General features: G+C 43.3%; 1 protein-coding gene across 2 annotated transcripts in view; it reads left to right on the top strand.

The window, feature by feature from the left end:
* LOC121287069 (tumor necrosis factor receptor superfamily member 5-like) overlaps positions 1–14,643 on the top strand; it is a 56,586-nt gene that overhangs the window by 32,706 nt on the left and 9,237 nt on the right. For both annotated transcript variants that reach the window (XM_041204556.1, XM_041204555.1), the window contains exons 3-5: positions 3,688–3,816; positions 11,385–11,528; positions 13,254–13,350. In XM_041204556.1, coding sequence (XP_041060490.1) covers positions 3,688–3,816; positions 11,385–11,528; positions 13,254–13,350 — 370 coding nt within the window. The remainder of the gene's footprint in view (positions 1–3,687; positions 3,817–11,384; positions 11,529–13,253; positions 13,351–14,643) is intronic.

Below are 14,643 nucleotides of genomic sequence, written 5' to 3'. Positions count from 1 at the left end.
AGCTCCAGCTATTAAAACAAACACTGGGAAAAGTCAACAAGGTAGACCATTGAAGCTGAAACACCAGATGGCCTTTTTTTTAGAGCTGCATTTGGTGTTCATTTCCATTTCAAAATAGATTGCCTGCCAATCATAAGAGTGTAGTAGGTGTTTATATTTCGTTTCATGTTCAACAGCGAGGCAATTTTTTTCCAAAGCTAAAGATTGGTGGTCTTTTAAATTATAGTCCATAATGTGATGAGAGAGTTTGCCAGCACATTGTGCGGTATTCTGGCACTTTCTCAATTAGGAAAATTCCTGCAATGTATGTCAACACTTACCACAATGCTAGTCAATGTAATGATCAAATTACCTTAGCAGGACAGAGTCCTGTGATGAGTGCATTAAAAACATTGCTACTTTACAATGCAGCATCTAATAGTGACATTTGAAGATGTCAAAACATTTCATACTTAACCTGTCAGAATGTTCCAGAATCATCATCAGGCTTCATTGTGCTCCTGACCTGAGGTGTGTGCAGGGTTTGCACTCAAGGCCCTCCTGGCCTGTGAAAAGGCCACACAAAAATATCACAGGTTGGGAAGGCAGAGCAGTCAAAAATCCTAATTTTTAAATTTTCCTGACCCCATTCCTGCCTCCATCAGGAGACAAAAATCTGGCCCTCAGCATCAGTCGCTTTTTTATGGAAGTTAGTTCCAGATTTTCACTATACTTTGTGTGGAGAAGTGCCTCCTGCTATCACCTCACAATGGCCTAGCTCTAACTTTAAGATTATGCCACCTCATCCTTGAAAATAGTTTCAATCTATCTATCCTATCAAATCCTTGAATCATCTTAAACTTAAACCAAACTGATTTTAGACACTGTTGCAGGAGTTTTTTTCAGTGCCTCGATGGTACGTGTACATTCAATGGAGCCAGTGCAGTAGTTACACTGAATGGCTGAAAGTTCACAGAATTATAGAATGATACAGCGCAGCCCATCGTGCCTATAGAAGACTATTCAATTTGCCCCACTTCCCTGTCCTTTTTCAGACAGCTCTGATATTTTCTCCCTTTCAAGCATTTATTCAATTCTCTTTTGAAAGTTATTATTCAATCTGTTTCTACTCCCCTTTGGGGCTCTGGTACTCCAACTGGGGCCTAACTGGTGTGTTTTATAAATGTTTGGGATAACTTGCTTTTGTACTCAGCTCCTCTCTTAATAAAGCAACAATCCGAAATGCTTTCATTTTTTAGCAGACTTCTCAATTCCTGCCACATTGAAAGACTTATTTACTTACAACCCCAGGTTTCTCTAATCTTGTCCCCCATTTAGTTCAGATTGCCACTCCTCATTTTTCCTACCAAAATTCATCATCTCACACTCCTCTGCATTAAATTTCATCTGCATGGGCAGGATTTTTAGGTTGGCGTGCGGGCATGATTGGCGGGCCAGGGAGTAGCCGGGTAAGGGACCACCAACTGCAATGAGCCAATTAACAGCCAGCCACTGTGAAGTGAATGCTGAAATGCTCAGCGCTGCCAGGGTGGGGGGCAAGAAGGGGGTGGGCACTGAGGTAAATGCAGGTGCAGGCCAGCGCTGAATGAAAAGTCCCTGAAGGCAGAGAGCTGCCTCAGGGAGCAGAGGACTTGAAAACTGATAAATAAAGTTTGTAAAATAAGGGAAACAATGTCCAAATATCACAATCAGTCATCTGAACAGATACGTGATAAAAATGCTGTCCACAGATGTTTATTTCTTCTTAAATTTAATAACGGAAACCTCATCTCACCTTTGGATGAGGTTTCATCAAAAATGCAAAGTCCGCCTGGCAGATCTGCCCATCTGCCACCCGTAAGGTCGGACGGACCACGAAAAATCAGGGGCAATTAGAACTTTAACAACTTTAACTGTCTTCTGAGTTGTCAGTAGGCACGCTTCTGACACTCGCATGTACCCACCAACTGAAATATCGCACGAGCGCAGGATAACATCGGGATGCTTGCCCGACATCATCTCGTGCGATTTTGCGTCCAGTCGGGTTGGGCGTGTGCCAGCTCACCGACCTATAAATTCTGCCCCATGTGTCTGTCCATTTTATCAGTCTGCTTACATCCTCCTGAAGTCTGTTCCTGTCCTCCTTGTTTGAATCTCACTCTCTGGATTGTTACAAACAGTATAAATATGACATGAGACTCAACTTGGTACCAATCATTCCTCGTGGTGAGGCCCTAGACTTCAGTCATGTTTCTAAGGAAAGTTGGGGTATAGGGTGGGGGGGTAAGGTGAGGATTGCCAGTTGACTCATTGGCTATGGACGTTGGGGTTGTCCCAACTCCCAACATTATGCTGTGGTTTCCTTTGGCTGAATAGCGAGTGGAGGAGAAGGAACTGCACAGACTCGGAGCTCAGCAGTTCCAGTTGAAAACAGAGAAAGGTGAAGGAAGAAAAATGTGTTATTGGAGCTCACTTTGTGCAGGCAACAGTAGGCAGATATTAGGAAGTGGACACACGACTTTAAGTGCACAGTTGGTATTGAGTAGGCAAATGTCTGTAGAGGAGGAAGAGGTTTGTGAGGGAGTATATGTCTAAAGGGAGATAGGTGTCAATGTAGAGATTTCAACAAAGATGCAAATAGTGATGAAGAAATAAATATCAGGAATGGACTCGATATCAATAATGATACAGTTGGGTTTGAACATGACTTTGCAGACTGACATTTTTAATCGATAATATCAGTGATTACAGGAGCAAAGTTTGAATGGTTGCAGGTTTATATTATTTTCTTGCGAATTTGATATCTTTGAGGGCGAGGTCAGTGTCCCTGCTAACAATGCATTTGAAGGACTCAGGATCCGTATTAAGAATAGCGTAGCAAGGTTGTACAGAACTGGAATCTGGTCTGATGTTAAAACCTCTCACTGGAGTGGTAGCAGGTGGTGCTCCCTGTGACTGGTCAGCAGCAGTTAAATAACTCGGCCACTTCCAGCAATGATTTCAGACGTGAATGCTTGGAGGAGCGACCCTGGCTGGAGTTCTGGGTGCTCACTATTCCTCCTGATCGAGGTGACCTCTATTCCTTCTGTTTGAGTTTGTGAGATGTACAGGAGCAAATGCAATGAGTGAAGACTTGATAGTGAGAAAAAGAATAAAACATAAATATATAGATGCAGACACTGCAATGCAGTGTTAGTGTCAAAGGGAGAGGGAGAGGAAACAAAGATTTGACAATTGGCAAAGAAACATGGAATCCTTTAGAAGAAAGACAGTTTAATGCCTGTAAAGGTTATACTTATGCAAGAATAGAGGGCTGTGGGCTCAACCCTCACTCCAAACCGTGAACACTGAGATGTTAAACTGAGAATCTGCTTGTTCTGCTCCCATAGGTTAAAGATCCTGTGGCACCAGTCAAAGAGCAGGGAGCTCTCCTGCTCAACCAATATCACCCACAATCAGACTAACTGGTCAGTCCTGGTAGTGGGATGTTGTTGTGTGCAAAATGGCTGCCACTTCTTAGTAACAGTCACTGTGTTTTAAAGTAGTTCATTATGTGAATCTGGTGACTTGTTTCTGAGGAAAGAAAAGTAAGTCATTCAATAAATGAAGGTCCTTGACTCTTACACAAAGGCATAATTCTTCAATGCAAGATTGTGTCTTCCATTGTAATGCTGGGTGGTTTGAAGGTGGGTGTTTTATTTTTTGCAGGTTCGTTCATGAAAGCAGAGTGTGAAACAAGTGTTTATTCAAGTTGTGATCCTTGTTTGAGTGGCTTCTACCAACCTGTGTGGACCAAGGAAGATCACTGCAGGAAACACTCAGCTTGTGATTCTACAGGTGCTTTTAATTTTTTTCACTAAGGTTGTGATTAATGCTCTCCCTCTCTTCCATCTTTAGCTATTTCTTCTTTTAGCATCTTCTTGGTTTTGGATGCTCCAGTTATCCACACAGTCTGTTATGTTGGTTTCCCCTAACCTCTGCCTCTTATGGCACGAGCTGTGGTTCAGTGGGCAGCTGTTTGACCTCCAAGTCAGAAGATTGTAGGTTTAATTCCCACACCAGAGACTCGAGCACAAAATCTAGGCTCCCACTTCAGTGTGGCACAGAGGTTTTGCTGCACTGCTATCTTTTGGATTAGATGTTAAAGCGGGGCCTCATCTGCTTTCTCAAGTGGAAGTAAAAGATCTCATGACACTATTTCAAAGAAGAGCAAGGGAGTTTTCACTAGTGTTCTGGCCAATATTTACCTCTTCAGCCATCATCATCAGTAAAACATGTTACCTGGCCATTATCACATTGCTACTTATGGGATCTTGCAGTGTGTAAATTGACTGCCGTGTTTCCTGTGTTACAGCAGTGACAGTTCATTGGCTGTAAAGCACTCAAGAACATCGAGGTTGTGAAAGGTGCAAGATAAATGCAAGTCTTTCATTTTTCCTTCTCACTTTCCGCCTTCACGCACTTTTTCAAAATTCATCTCTTTAATTAAGCCTTTCGTCACCTCTCCTCGTCTGTAAAGACTCAATTCCCATAGACTCAATGCCCTGGTACTCCATATAGGTAAAACTCTGAATGTTGAACAATGATTAGAAAGCAGAGTAAATTTAGTGTGCCTATTTAAATTGTGATGCTTGATGAGATGGAACAAAGCATAACAAACAATAAAAATAAATTCCGTTGATTCTCTTCAGTTTGGTGGTGCTGACTCATGCTCAGATGCAGTCCCTCTCATATCTTGTCCAAATAACCAACTCTGGTGTGCTAATCTGGACAGTGGAGCTTGGTGTTCCGGATGTGGCACAAGGCTGACTGGGAATGGGGTGGATTGCAATTCGTGCTGATCCGATATCTTTAGCGCCAACCCTGCTGTCATTTCTTGGGTTAATTTTGTTGTAATACTTGGGGTGGTTTCCTAGTCCCAAAAATGTCTGAATTGGAACTCGTCCATTCTGAGAGAGGATCACAACAGTTCCAGGGTGCTTGTGCACGTGTGCGTGTGTGTGTGTGCATGTATCGGTGTGTTGGTCTGTGCATGTGTCTGGGTGTGTGTGTGTGTGCGTGTGTCGGGGTGTGTGTTGAGTAATTGGGAAGTAGTATGGGTGTTGGGTGGGGGTAGGGAAGTGATCAGGAGAGGGGGTGACAATTGAATTGTGGGGGAGGGGAGGCAGAGTAATTGAAAGAAATGGGGTTGACCTCAAGAGGTTGCGGGGGGTGGGGTGGTGGTGGGGGTGAAGGGGATGCAGTGACTGGGGTGCTGTGGGTGGAAGCAATCAGGAGCGGAGATGACGACTTCAGATGGGGACATGAAGAAGGGAGACAGCGACTGGAAGTAAAAGTGAGGCAATCGGGAAAGGGATGAGCTGTGGTTGGCGGAGGCCTATATACTCCTGTATTTCTCGGCTCCATATTCAGGTAGGTATTTTTCACAACCTACAGTGATCCCTTTAAGGAATACTGGTTAGGTCACATGCAAGCTTAGCTTTCTGAACTAACACTGACTGTGTCCAGGGCAACCTAATTCTACAAAGCGGGCTCCAAATATGCAAATAGGTGCTAATGCCTGTTTCAGGCTTGGGCCTTAGATGTCGATACCAACATGGCGGGAGCCACACTTTCAGTCCGGAATGTGCATGAGAAGTGGCTGCCATATTGGATCTCAACCAGAATCTGTGGAAGAAGAGGGCTAGAAATGAAAAATACTGGGAGAGCGAGGAAATCGTTGACTGTATGTTGAACCTTGATAACTTGAATGTGCATTCTAAAATTGACTGCTACAGGATGTGGTACATCAACCTCAAATAGAGGTGGGAGCGTGGACGTGTTTTAAATTGTGTGAGTGCTACATTGGTGTTGGTTGTCATTGGCTTTGTTTTTTTGTGTGTGGTGAGTCATGTGATGGTTGTCAGTCAGGAACGGTTTTGAAAATGTTCTTTCGTCTCTTCAACTGGAGTTTGTGTGGTTGGATGTTCCTTCTTTCTCCAGGAGCTTCGGGGTCCACTGAGCTCAATCTGTACTGATGACAAGAAGTAAAATAAGAGAAAATGTGCCCTTTTATTGTTGGATGGAAATTGGTGTGGTTCACAGTTCTGTTCCTTACTTCTACTCCTGGATCCTCATGCAATCCCCAACTCTGCTGCTCACCACCATTACTTCCCTCTCTCCATCCTTCAGCTCCACTCCAGTCTGCACCACTCAAACACTCCTCTTACAATGCTTCTCATCACCTGGCTTGATTCCTAATATCACTGTCACTTTTCGCTCTGTCCTTCAGTGCCACTCCTCAGTCTGCTCTTCAGTGCCACTCCTGGCCTCCGCTCCTCTGTCACTTATGCTTCTACTTCTCACTGTGACTCACTCCACATGCCTCCCCTTCACTCACGGCTCTCCATTCCTCACTGTCATTTTTACTTTTTCTGCTCTGCACATTGAACATAGGAAATGCGAATTTATGAAATAGGGGAAGGACTAGGCCATTCAGCCCTCGAGCCTGCTTCACAGATCAGTCAGATTGTGGCTGATCTGATGTGTCCTTAACTCCACTTTCCTGCCTGTCCCCCATAATCCTTGACTCTCTTGCTGATCAAAAATCTGCCCAACTCAGCCTTGAATATATTCAATGACTCAACCCCCACTGCTCTCTGTGGAAGAGAATTCCAAAGTCCAGCGACGCTCTGAGAGAAGAAATTCCTCCTCATCTCAGTCTTAAATGGGAGACCCCTTATTTTGAAACTGTGCCCTCTTGTTCTCAATTCCCCCACAAAGGGAAACATCCTCTCAGCTTCCACAAGCCCTCTCAGAATCTCATTTGTTTCAATAAGATCACCTCTCGTTCTTCTACACTCCAATGATTACAAGCCCAACCTGCTCAACCTTTCCTTATAAGACAACCCTTCATCCCGGGAATCAGCCTAGTGAATCTTCTCTGAACTGCCTCCAATGCAAGTGTGTCCTTAAGTTAGGTGACTGAAACTATACACAGTAATCTAGGAGTGATCTCTCTGTGCAGTTGTAGCAAGACTTCCCTACTCTTATACTTCATCCCTCTTACAATTAAGGCCTACAATCCATTTTTCTTCCTAATTACTTGCTGTAGCTGCATGCTAACTTTTTGTGATTCAGGTACAAGGACCCACTGTACTGGTGCATTCTACAGTCTCTCTCAGTTTAAATAAAATTCTGTTTTTCTATTCTTCTTGCAAAAGTGGACAACCTCACATTTTCCCACATTATACTCCATTTGCCAAATTTCTGCCCACTCACTTAATCTATCTCAATTCTTTTGCGGACTCTTTGTATCCTCCTCACAACTTTCTTTCCTACCTATCTTCACATCATCAGCAAATTTGGCTGCAGTACGGTCGGTCCCTTCATCCAAGTCATTAATATAGACCATAAGCAGTTGAGGCCCCAGCACTGATCCCTGTGGCACTCCACTAGTTACAGTTTGCCAACCTAAAAATTACCCATTTATCCCGACTTTGTTTCCTGGTAGTTAGCCAATCCTCTATCCATGCTGATATATCACCCCCAACACCGTATGATCTTATTTTGTGTGGGAACCTTTGTGGCACCTTATCAAATACCTTTTGGAAATCCAGATGCTCTACAGCTACTGGTTCCCCTTTATCCACCCTGCTTGTGGATAACAGAAGAACTCTTATCAAAGAACTCTAATAAATTAGTCAAACATGATTTCCCTTTCACAAAACCAACCCTGCCTGATTGTATTATGATTTTCTAAATGTCCTGCTACTACCTCCTTGACAATAGATTCTGGCATTTTGTTAGATTAGGTAGCCTATAGCTTCCTGCTTTCTGTCTCACTCCTTTCTTGAACAGAGGTGCTACATTTGTGGCTTTGCAAACTGCTGGGACCTTTCCAGAATTAGGGGGCAAAATTCTGCCCTTGGCGGATGGGCTTGGCGGGGTCGGGTGGGAAGCCGACCGCCGCCTGCAATCGGCACCGCACCGTGATTTCACGCTGGTGAGCCAATTAAGGCCCGCCCAGTGTGAAACGCAAGCAGCAGCACTGAGCGGCTGCCTGTGTGGGAGGGGGGAGGAGTGTGAGCCGGCCGAGTGTGAACTTTGTGCATGTGTGCGAGTGAGCACTACATAATCTCCTTGAGGCACAGAGCTGCCTCGGGGAGATGAAGAGATATAAAAAAAAAAGATGTTCCTTCATGTGACTCTGTCACATGAGCAAGGACATGCTATTAATGAAAAATTAAAGATTTTTTTTTATTTTTATTTGCTTTTGGAAACTTCATCCTGCCCGTGGATGAGGTTTCCAAAAAAATGCAAATGCCACTTGGCCTTTTTGCCTGCCCACCAACCGTTAGGTTGGACAGGTAGTGAAAAATTTAATTTAATTGATTACTTAATGGCCTTGCCAGGCCTTTCAATTGTCGGCAGGCGCGTGACTGCGCATTGACGTCGACCAATGTCATTGTGCATTATTTCATGCTCAAGTGGGTCAGGTGTGCGCCTGCCCACCCACCGAGTGAAAAATTCTGCCCAGGGACTTTGGAAGATTACAACCAAGCAGAGTTTCATTGACAGGAGCACCAGCAGATCAGAAAGTGCAGGGTGTGACAGGGACAGAGGAGGGAAGGGGAGTGGCAGCATAAGGAGGAGGCAGAAGAATACGCATGAACTGGGGGAAAGGGGAGGAGGGTAAAAGAAAGAGTGACTTGAAATTTTATAGCCCCTTTCATGCCCTCATGTTATCCCAAAGCCCTTTACAGCCAGTGATGTACTTTTGAAATGTATTCATTGTTGTGATGTCAGAAATGCAGCAGCCAATTTTCACAAAGAAAGCTCCCACAAACAGCAATGTGATAGTGACCAGGCTTCTACTTATTGTGCATCAGTCCAACCAGCCTTTAGACTGAATAAAGTTCAACCCTAATTGAAAGTTTCCTTTCAACATGATAATGATACGAAATGAGTGCAAGTGGAATTCCCCACCATTTTGTGCTATGATTGCCCCTATAAAATGGGGAATGGGGCTGACAGAAAGCTGTTATTTTTAAAGGGGGGATGAATTTGTTGGATTGTTTCTGTTGACGAATGTGTGTTTTTTCAAGAGGTGACATTTGGACCTATTATAACTAGGAATCTTTCCCCAGGTTCAGCCTTTGAGCTTGAAGGGAAGCTCTGTAATAAGGCGCAGGATAATGCCTGCCTCCATTTTGTTTTTTTTTGCTGGTTCAGGTTTTCTCATTTCTTTATTCATTCACCTCGCATGTGGACAGCTGCTATCCAACCATTCACACCTCCATCTAGACACACCTTTTGTTTCTTTAGTTTACCCATTGCCATTAAACCTTTTGTTACTCAGTCTCTCCTGCCCTCCACCCTAGCACAGACCATCTCTTTTGTTCTTCCTTCTGCCTCCTTCCTTTCACTTACCTACTATGTTTCTGTCCTCCTGAAGGGTCATCTTGACCTGAAATGTTAAATCTTATTTCCCCACAAAGATGATGCCTGATCAGCTGAGTAGTTCCAGTATTTTCTGTTTTTATTTGAGTTCTCCCTGTGTCTTGGTCAATATTTATCCCTCAACCAATATCACTAAAACAGATTTTCTGGTCATTAATCCATTGTTGTTTGTGGGAGCTTGCTGTGTGCAAATTGGTTGCTGTGTTTCCTACATTACAACAGTGACTACACTTCAAAAGTACTTCATTGGCTGGAAAGTGCTGTGAGATGTTCTGTGGTTGTGAAAAGTGTTATAATAAATATAAGTCATCATTTTCTTTTGTCACAAGTACAGTTCCAACAGGTTTCATGAAACAGGAATGAGCAGGAGCCCTTGTTAGCCTCCTAATTAGATCAATAAATTCAGCAAAGAGCAGGAATTGAATCTAGAATCACCTGATTTTTGTGGCTTAGCTTCTGTAACAAGACTGTTTACTTCCTGAGTGCAGTTCCAACAACACTGAAGAAGCTTGAAACCATCTGGACAAAGCAACCCACTTGATTGTCACCCCATCTACCACCTTCAACATTCACTTTCTCCACTAATGATGCACAGTGGCAGTAGTGTCTACCACCTGCAAGATGCACTGCAGCAACTCACTAAGGCTCCTTAGGCAGCACCTTCCACGTAGAAGGACAAGGGCAGCAGATACATGGGAACACCACCACCTGGAAGTTCCCCTCCAAGCCACACACCACCCTGACTGGAAAATATATCACCATTCCTTCACTGTCACTGGGTCAAAATCCTGGAACTCCCTTCCTAACAGCACTGTCGGTATACCTACACCACATGAACTGCAGCAGTTCAAGCAGGTAGCTCACCACCACCTTCTCAAGGGGCAATTAGGGATGGGCAATAAATGTTTGCATGGTCAGTGATGCCCACATCCCATGAAAGAATAAGAAAAATAGTATTGCCTGTCCCTACTCCTACCTCAGCCCATCTCCATGCTTTTGTTAACACCAGTCAAAATGCAAACTTGAATTTATTCCTTTGTTCCATCCACTATGCCCCTGGATGAAATTACCTAACAGTACAAACTGGAAATGAAAACTCCCTGGATACGCACAGCCCTGTGCCACATTAGACAACAGAGACGAGTTAAAATCCACAACCTTCTCATTCAGCGACAAATGTTCCCTGCTGACACTTGAGTATAAAAGATAAACAATTAATAAAGTGGTGATGTTTTACAAATTAGAACATGAGGATGAACTAAGGAAATTTGCAACTGAGCTAAACTTAAAGATGAGCTCTGGCACATTAACAAACTGGGCTTTGACTAGTTTTACTTTGTCAAGGGTCACCGTTCTGAATGGAGTCTTGACCACTTGCAGCTCTGCAGCTTACCACATGATACATGTTTGGATTTGTTGGTGCTGTTGCAGACAGTTGCAAATTAGAGGCCGGATCATCCCTCCTAGGGGAAGGAGGCTGGTGGGGAAGGGCGGATAGTTTTGGCAAAGCTTTTTGTTTTGCCAGGCAGCATGAGTAGTGGAATCATAACCTTGTCATTGCCCCAATGTCTGTTGAGGGCTACGTGTGAGCTGAAGATGAATGTGAATGGCCACAGGCAATATTGTAAGTGGTGCAGCAAAAGGAAGCCACCAGATAGCAGAATGGCAAACAGGTGTGAAGAGTTAATAATGGGGTGGAGAGCTTTGGCAAGGTGGAGATTTGCAGCTAGCGGGTGAGGGTGACATAACCCTTGTCAAGCACACACCCCCTCTTCCTTCCACCAGTTTAGGTATTCAAAAAGGAAATAGATTGATTCCTGATCCACTGGCGGCAAAGAGAGAGGGAATCGGGATAGGAATGAGAGAGATGGAGCAAGTTGGACACCCCTCTTCCCATCTTTACACCCTTGTATTCTGACCTGTGCCTGAGATCTAATGCCTACACTAATTCTGTATTTTTTAAGGAGACTTTGAAGTCATGAAAGCTGGTGACCAGTTAAAGGACATTGAGTGTCTGTGTAAACATGGAATGCACTGTCCTAATAAAGACTGCGAGGTCTGTGAGCATGATAAAATGTGCCCTCCTGGACAAGGAGTCAAAAGTCCAGGTAAGATGCCAATAGATCAGTATTGGAGCTTGGCTGAAGAAGTGGGTTTGACAAATTCATGCTTTATTTCACTTGTTCTATCCCTTAAATCATGTGATGTTGACCTTAATGTGCCAGAAAATGAGAAGTTTCTGGGTGCTGATCTCACATTTGTAAACCTCCCACTGAGCAGGATATTGAACAGAAGCTCAGCCTACACCATGGGCTATCAGCTGGTAGCTGAGTGACACTGACAGAGGCAGGGGAGGGGTTTGTTTGCCTGCTCTTTCAGCCAGCGTGGCTCAGGGAGAGCGTGGATTAAAACTGTCAGACAATATCCCAAACCTGGTTGTGAAGAAGACACTGAGATTAGGATGCTTTAGTAGACTGTTTATTGCTTGCCACAGCGCTTAGTTCTCTACAGTCACACCAGACACCCAGTGCGAGCTGGCTTCTTAATTTGCACATCTGAGTATAATTAACTAATTAATATCCAGCAACTGTTCACCTTATTACTGTAAACTACTAGGAATTTAACATCCATCAACAGAACCTATTCGATACTAACAGATTCCCCTCTTTAAATTAAATTGAAATGAAAACAACTATTCAAAAGAAAAAAATACGATATGATAATACGTTATCTTATTATTCAATCAATCTTCAACATACGCCAGATCCTCCCCCCACCACCATCTTGAAAACAAAAAAAAACGAATAAGGTCACAACAAGAGAATTTCCATGTTCTCATAATCCATTATAGCACAAGGCATCCCTCTTTGAGGATATGCAACAATTTCTTTGGACAAGCAGTTTTTTTGTGAAACAATTTGATAACTGGCAGCTTGTATCAACCCATTTTATTTTGGAAATCTCCTTCCTTTCCAACATCTCTTTTATACTTGCGAGATGAATCCTCAACCTCTTTTCCATGATATTCATGGTCGAATGGGCATTGCCCCAGAGTGAACAGTTATCTATATAAACATCCAAAGGCACATTTTTCCCTGGTTGCCCCTTATATAGGAGTTCCATTCAAATACTCAATAAATACATAGCCATATCTGTCACTTCTATGAGCGCAGTGTCTCTGCCGCTAAGATTCTTTTAACTATTCTCTTTATTTTTTTTTATTCTCATGCTAATTGTGTTTTTCTCACTAAAAATATAATGAATCCTGCTGCACTCAAATAACCATTGGGAAGGTTAGCGTGTGAGGCCTCACTAAAAATGACTAATTTCATCCCTTCTGGGTCACCCAGATCTGGAAATCTAAGCGTACATTCTTCTGAACTTAATTCCTTTGATGTCTTATTTGCTTTCAGCCCTCCCCCAGCAGTAGCATATTTCAGCATGGTGCTCAGCTCTGATAAATCATAGCACACGTCCAGTCTAGTTTGTGTGCAACACCATTTTAATTGTCCAATTAAGCTTCTTATTTGATCTGCTTCTTCCTTGGTTGCAGAATCTACCTTTTGTGAGGAGCTGGTCTGATTTATTGGGATCCTATTGACATCCTCTGGGTAAGACTGTAGAGTCAGGGTTATTCCCAACTTAGTCTGCCTAATGTCCAACCTTATATCCTCCAGAGCCCCACTTCAATTTTTGAATGCCTTTTGCATGGGTACTTAGCGTTCACTACAAGGCTGGGTTTGAAATCTTTAGATAACAGCCCAGCAGGTTAGCTGTGACAATGGTTGTTGGTTAATTTGTAATGGTGTCATTTTCTTTAATCACTTGACTAGGCGATCGAAAGTACCAGGCAACAATTTGCGAGGATTGCGAATTGGGATTCTATTCAAACGTGACATCTTTAACTGAGTCTTGCAGGAAATGGCTGGAGTAAGTACTCAATTTCACCTAAACACTGGGTCAGAGCTTTAGTGAAATGATGGAAGAGACCCTTTCATAAGAGAGAGTGAACATGGTGAGGGGGCAATTTCGACTTCCCCTCACCTCTGGTTATCATGCTTTCATAAATAGAAACTTCGCTGCACTACTGATCTGCAGGGCACATCCATGGAGATTAGGGTTTCTAGCTCTATTGGACATATTCCTGGAGGTTTCATCACATGACTTCTTGCCTCCAACTACCCTACACCCTCCCCCTTCTCCGCCATCCCCTCTGCCATTGGTGATCCAATATGCCTATCCTCCTGGCTGGATGATTGGGAAGTTATCCTAAACATTTATAAAACATTGTCCATGCCTCAGCTGGAGTAGTTTGTCAAATTCAGGGCAACACTCTTTAGGAAGGATGTCAAGGCCTTGGAGCGGATGCAGAGATTTACCAGAATGGTGCCAGGTATGAGATACTTCAGTTAATGTGGAGAGACTAGAGAAGCTGGTTTTGTCTTCCTTGGAGCGGAGAAGGCTAAGGGAGATTTAATCAAGTGTTCAAAATGATGAGGGACTTAAATAGATGAAATTAGGAGAAACTCTTTACAATAGCAAGTGGATCGACAACTAGAGGATGCCAGTTTTAGATCATTAGCAAACAAGCCAGAGTGAAGCTGTAGAGAATTATTTTACGTAGCAAATTGTTATTGAGTAGACTAGGGCTGGGGTTTTGAAAACACTGCCCAAAGTCAACGGACCTTTGGGCTGGTCCATTAAATTTTCTGTCCTGTCCGCGACGATTCCTGCCATGGGCAGGACCAGGAAATCCTGGTTTAGAATTATATTCTGTAGAGATGAAAAGAATAAGAGGTGATCTCATTGGAAAATATACAAATCTTGAGGGGCTTGACCAGGTAGGCACTGGAAAGATGTTCTTCCTAGTTGAATAGTGCCGGAACTAGAGGTTACTGTCTCAGAATAAAGGATCGGCCATTTTGGACTGAGATGAGGAGAAATGTTTTCAGAGAGCTGTGGATGCTCCATTATTGAGTGTATTTAAGGCTGGGATAGATAGATTTTTGATCTCCAAGAGCATCAAGGAATATGAGGATCAGGTGAAAAAGTGGAGTTGAAGTGAAAGATCAGCCATGATATTATTGAATGGCGGAGCAGGCTTGAAGGGCCGAGTGCCCTACTCCTTTTGCAATTATGTTCTTGACTTCATTTTTTCTCAAATTAGATGTTTTTATAGCTAATAATCAAAATGTTCAATTGCTTTTTATTGCTTCTGTGATT

The sequence above is a fragment of the Carcharodon carcharias genome, chromosome 14 (genome assembly GCF_017639515.1).
Source record: "Carcharodon carcharias isolate sCarCar2 chromosome 14, sCarCar2.pri, whole genome shotgun sequence".
Classification (NCBI taxonomy): Eukaryota; Metazoa; Chordata; class Chondrichthyes; order Lamniformes; family Lamnidae; genus Carcharodon; species Carcharodon carcharias.
The sequence above is the reverse complement of the archived record's forward strand: the minus strand, read 5'-3'. Positions and strand labels throughout refer to the sequence as shown.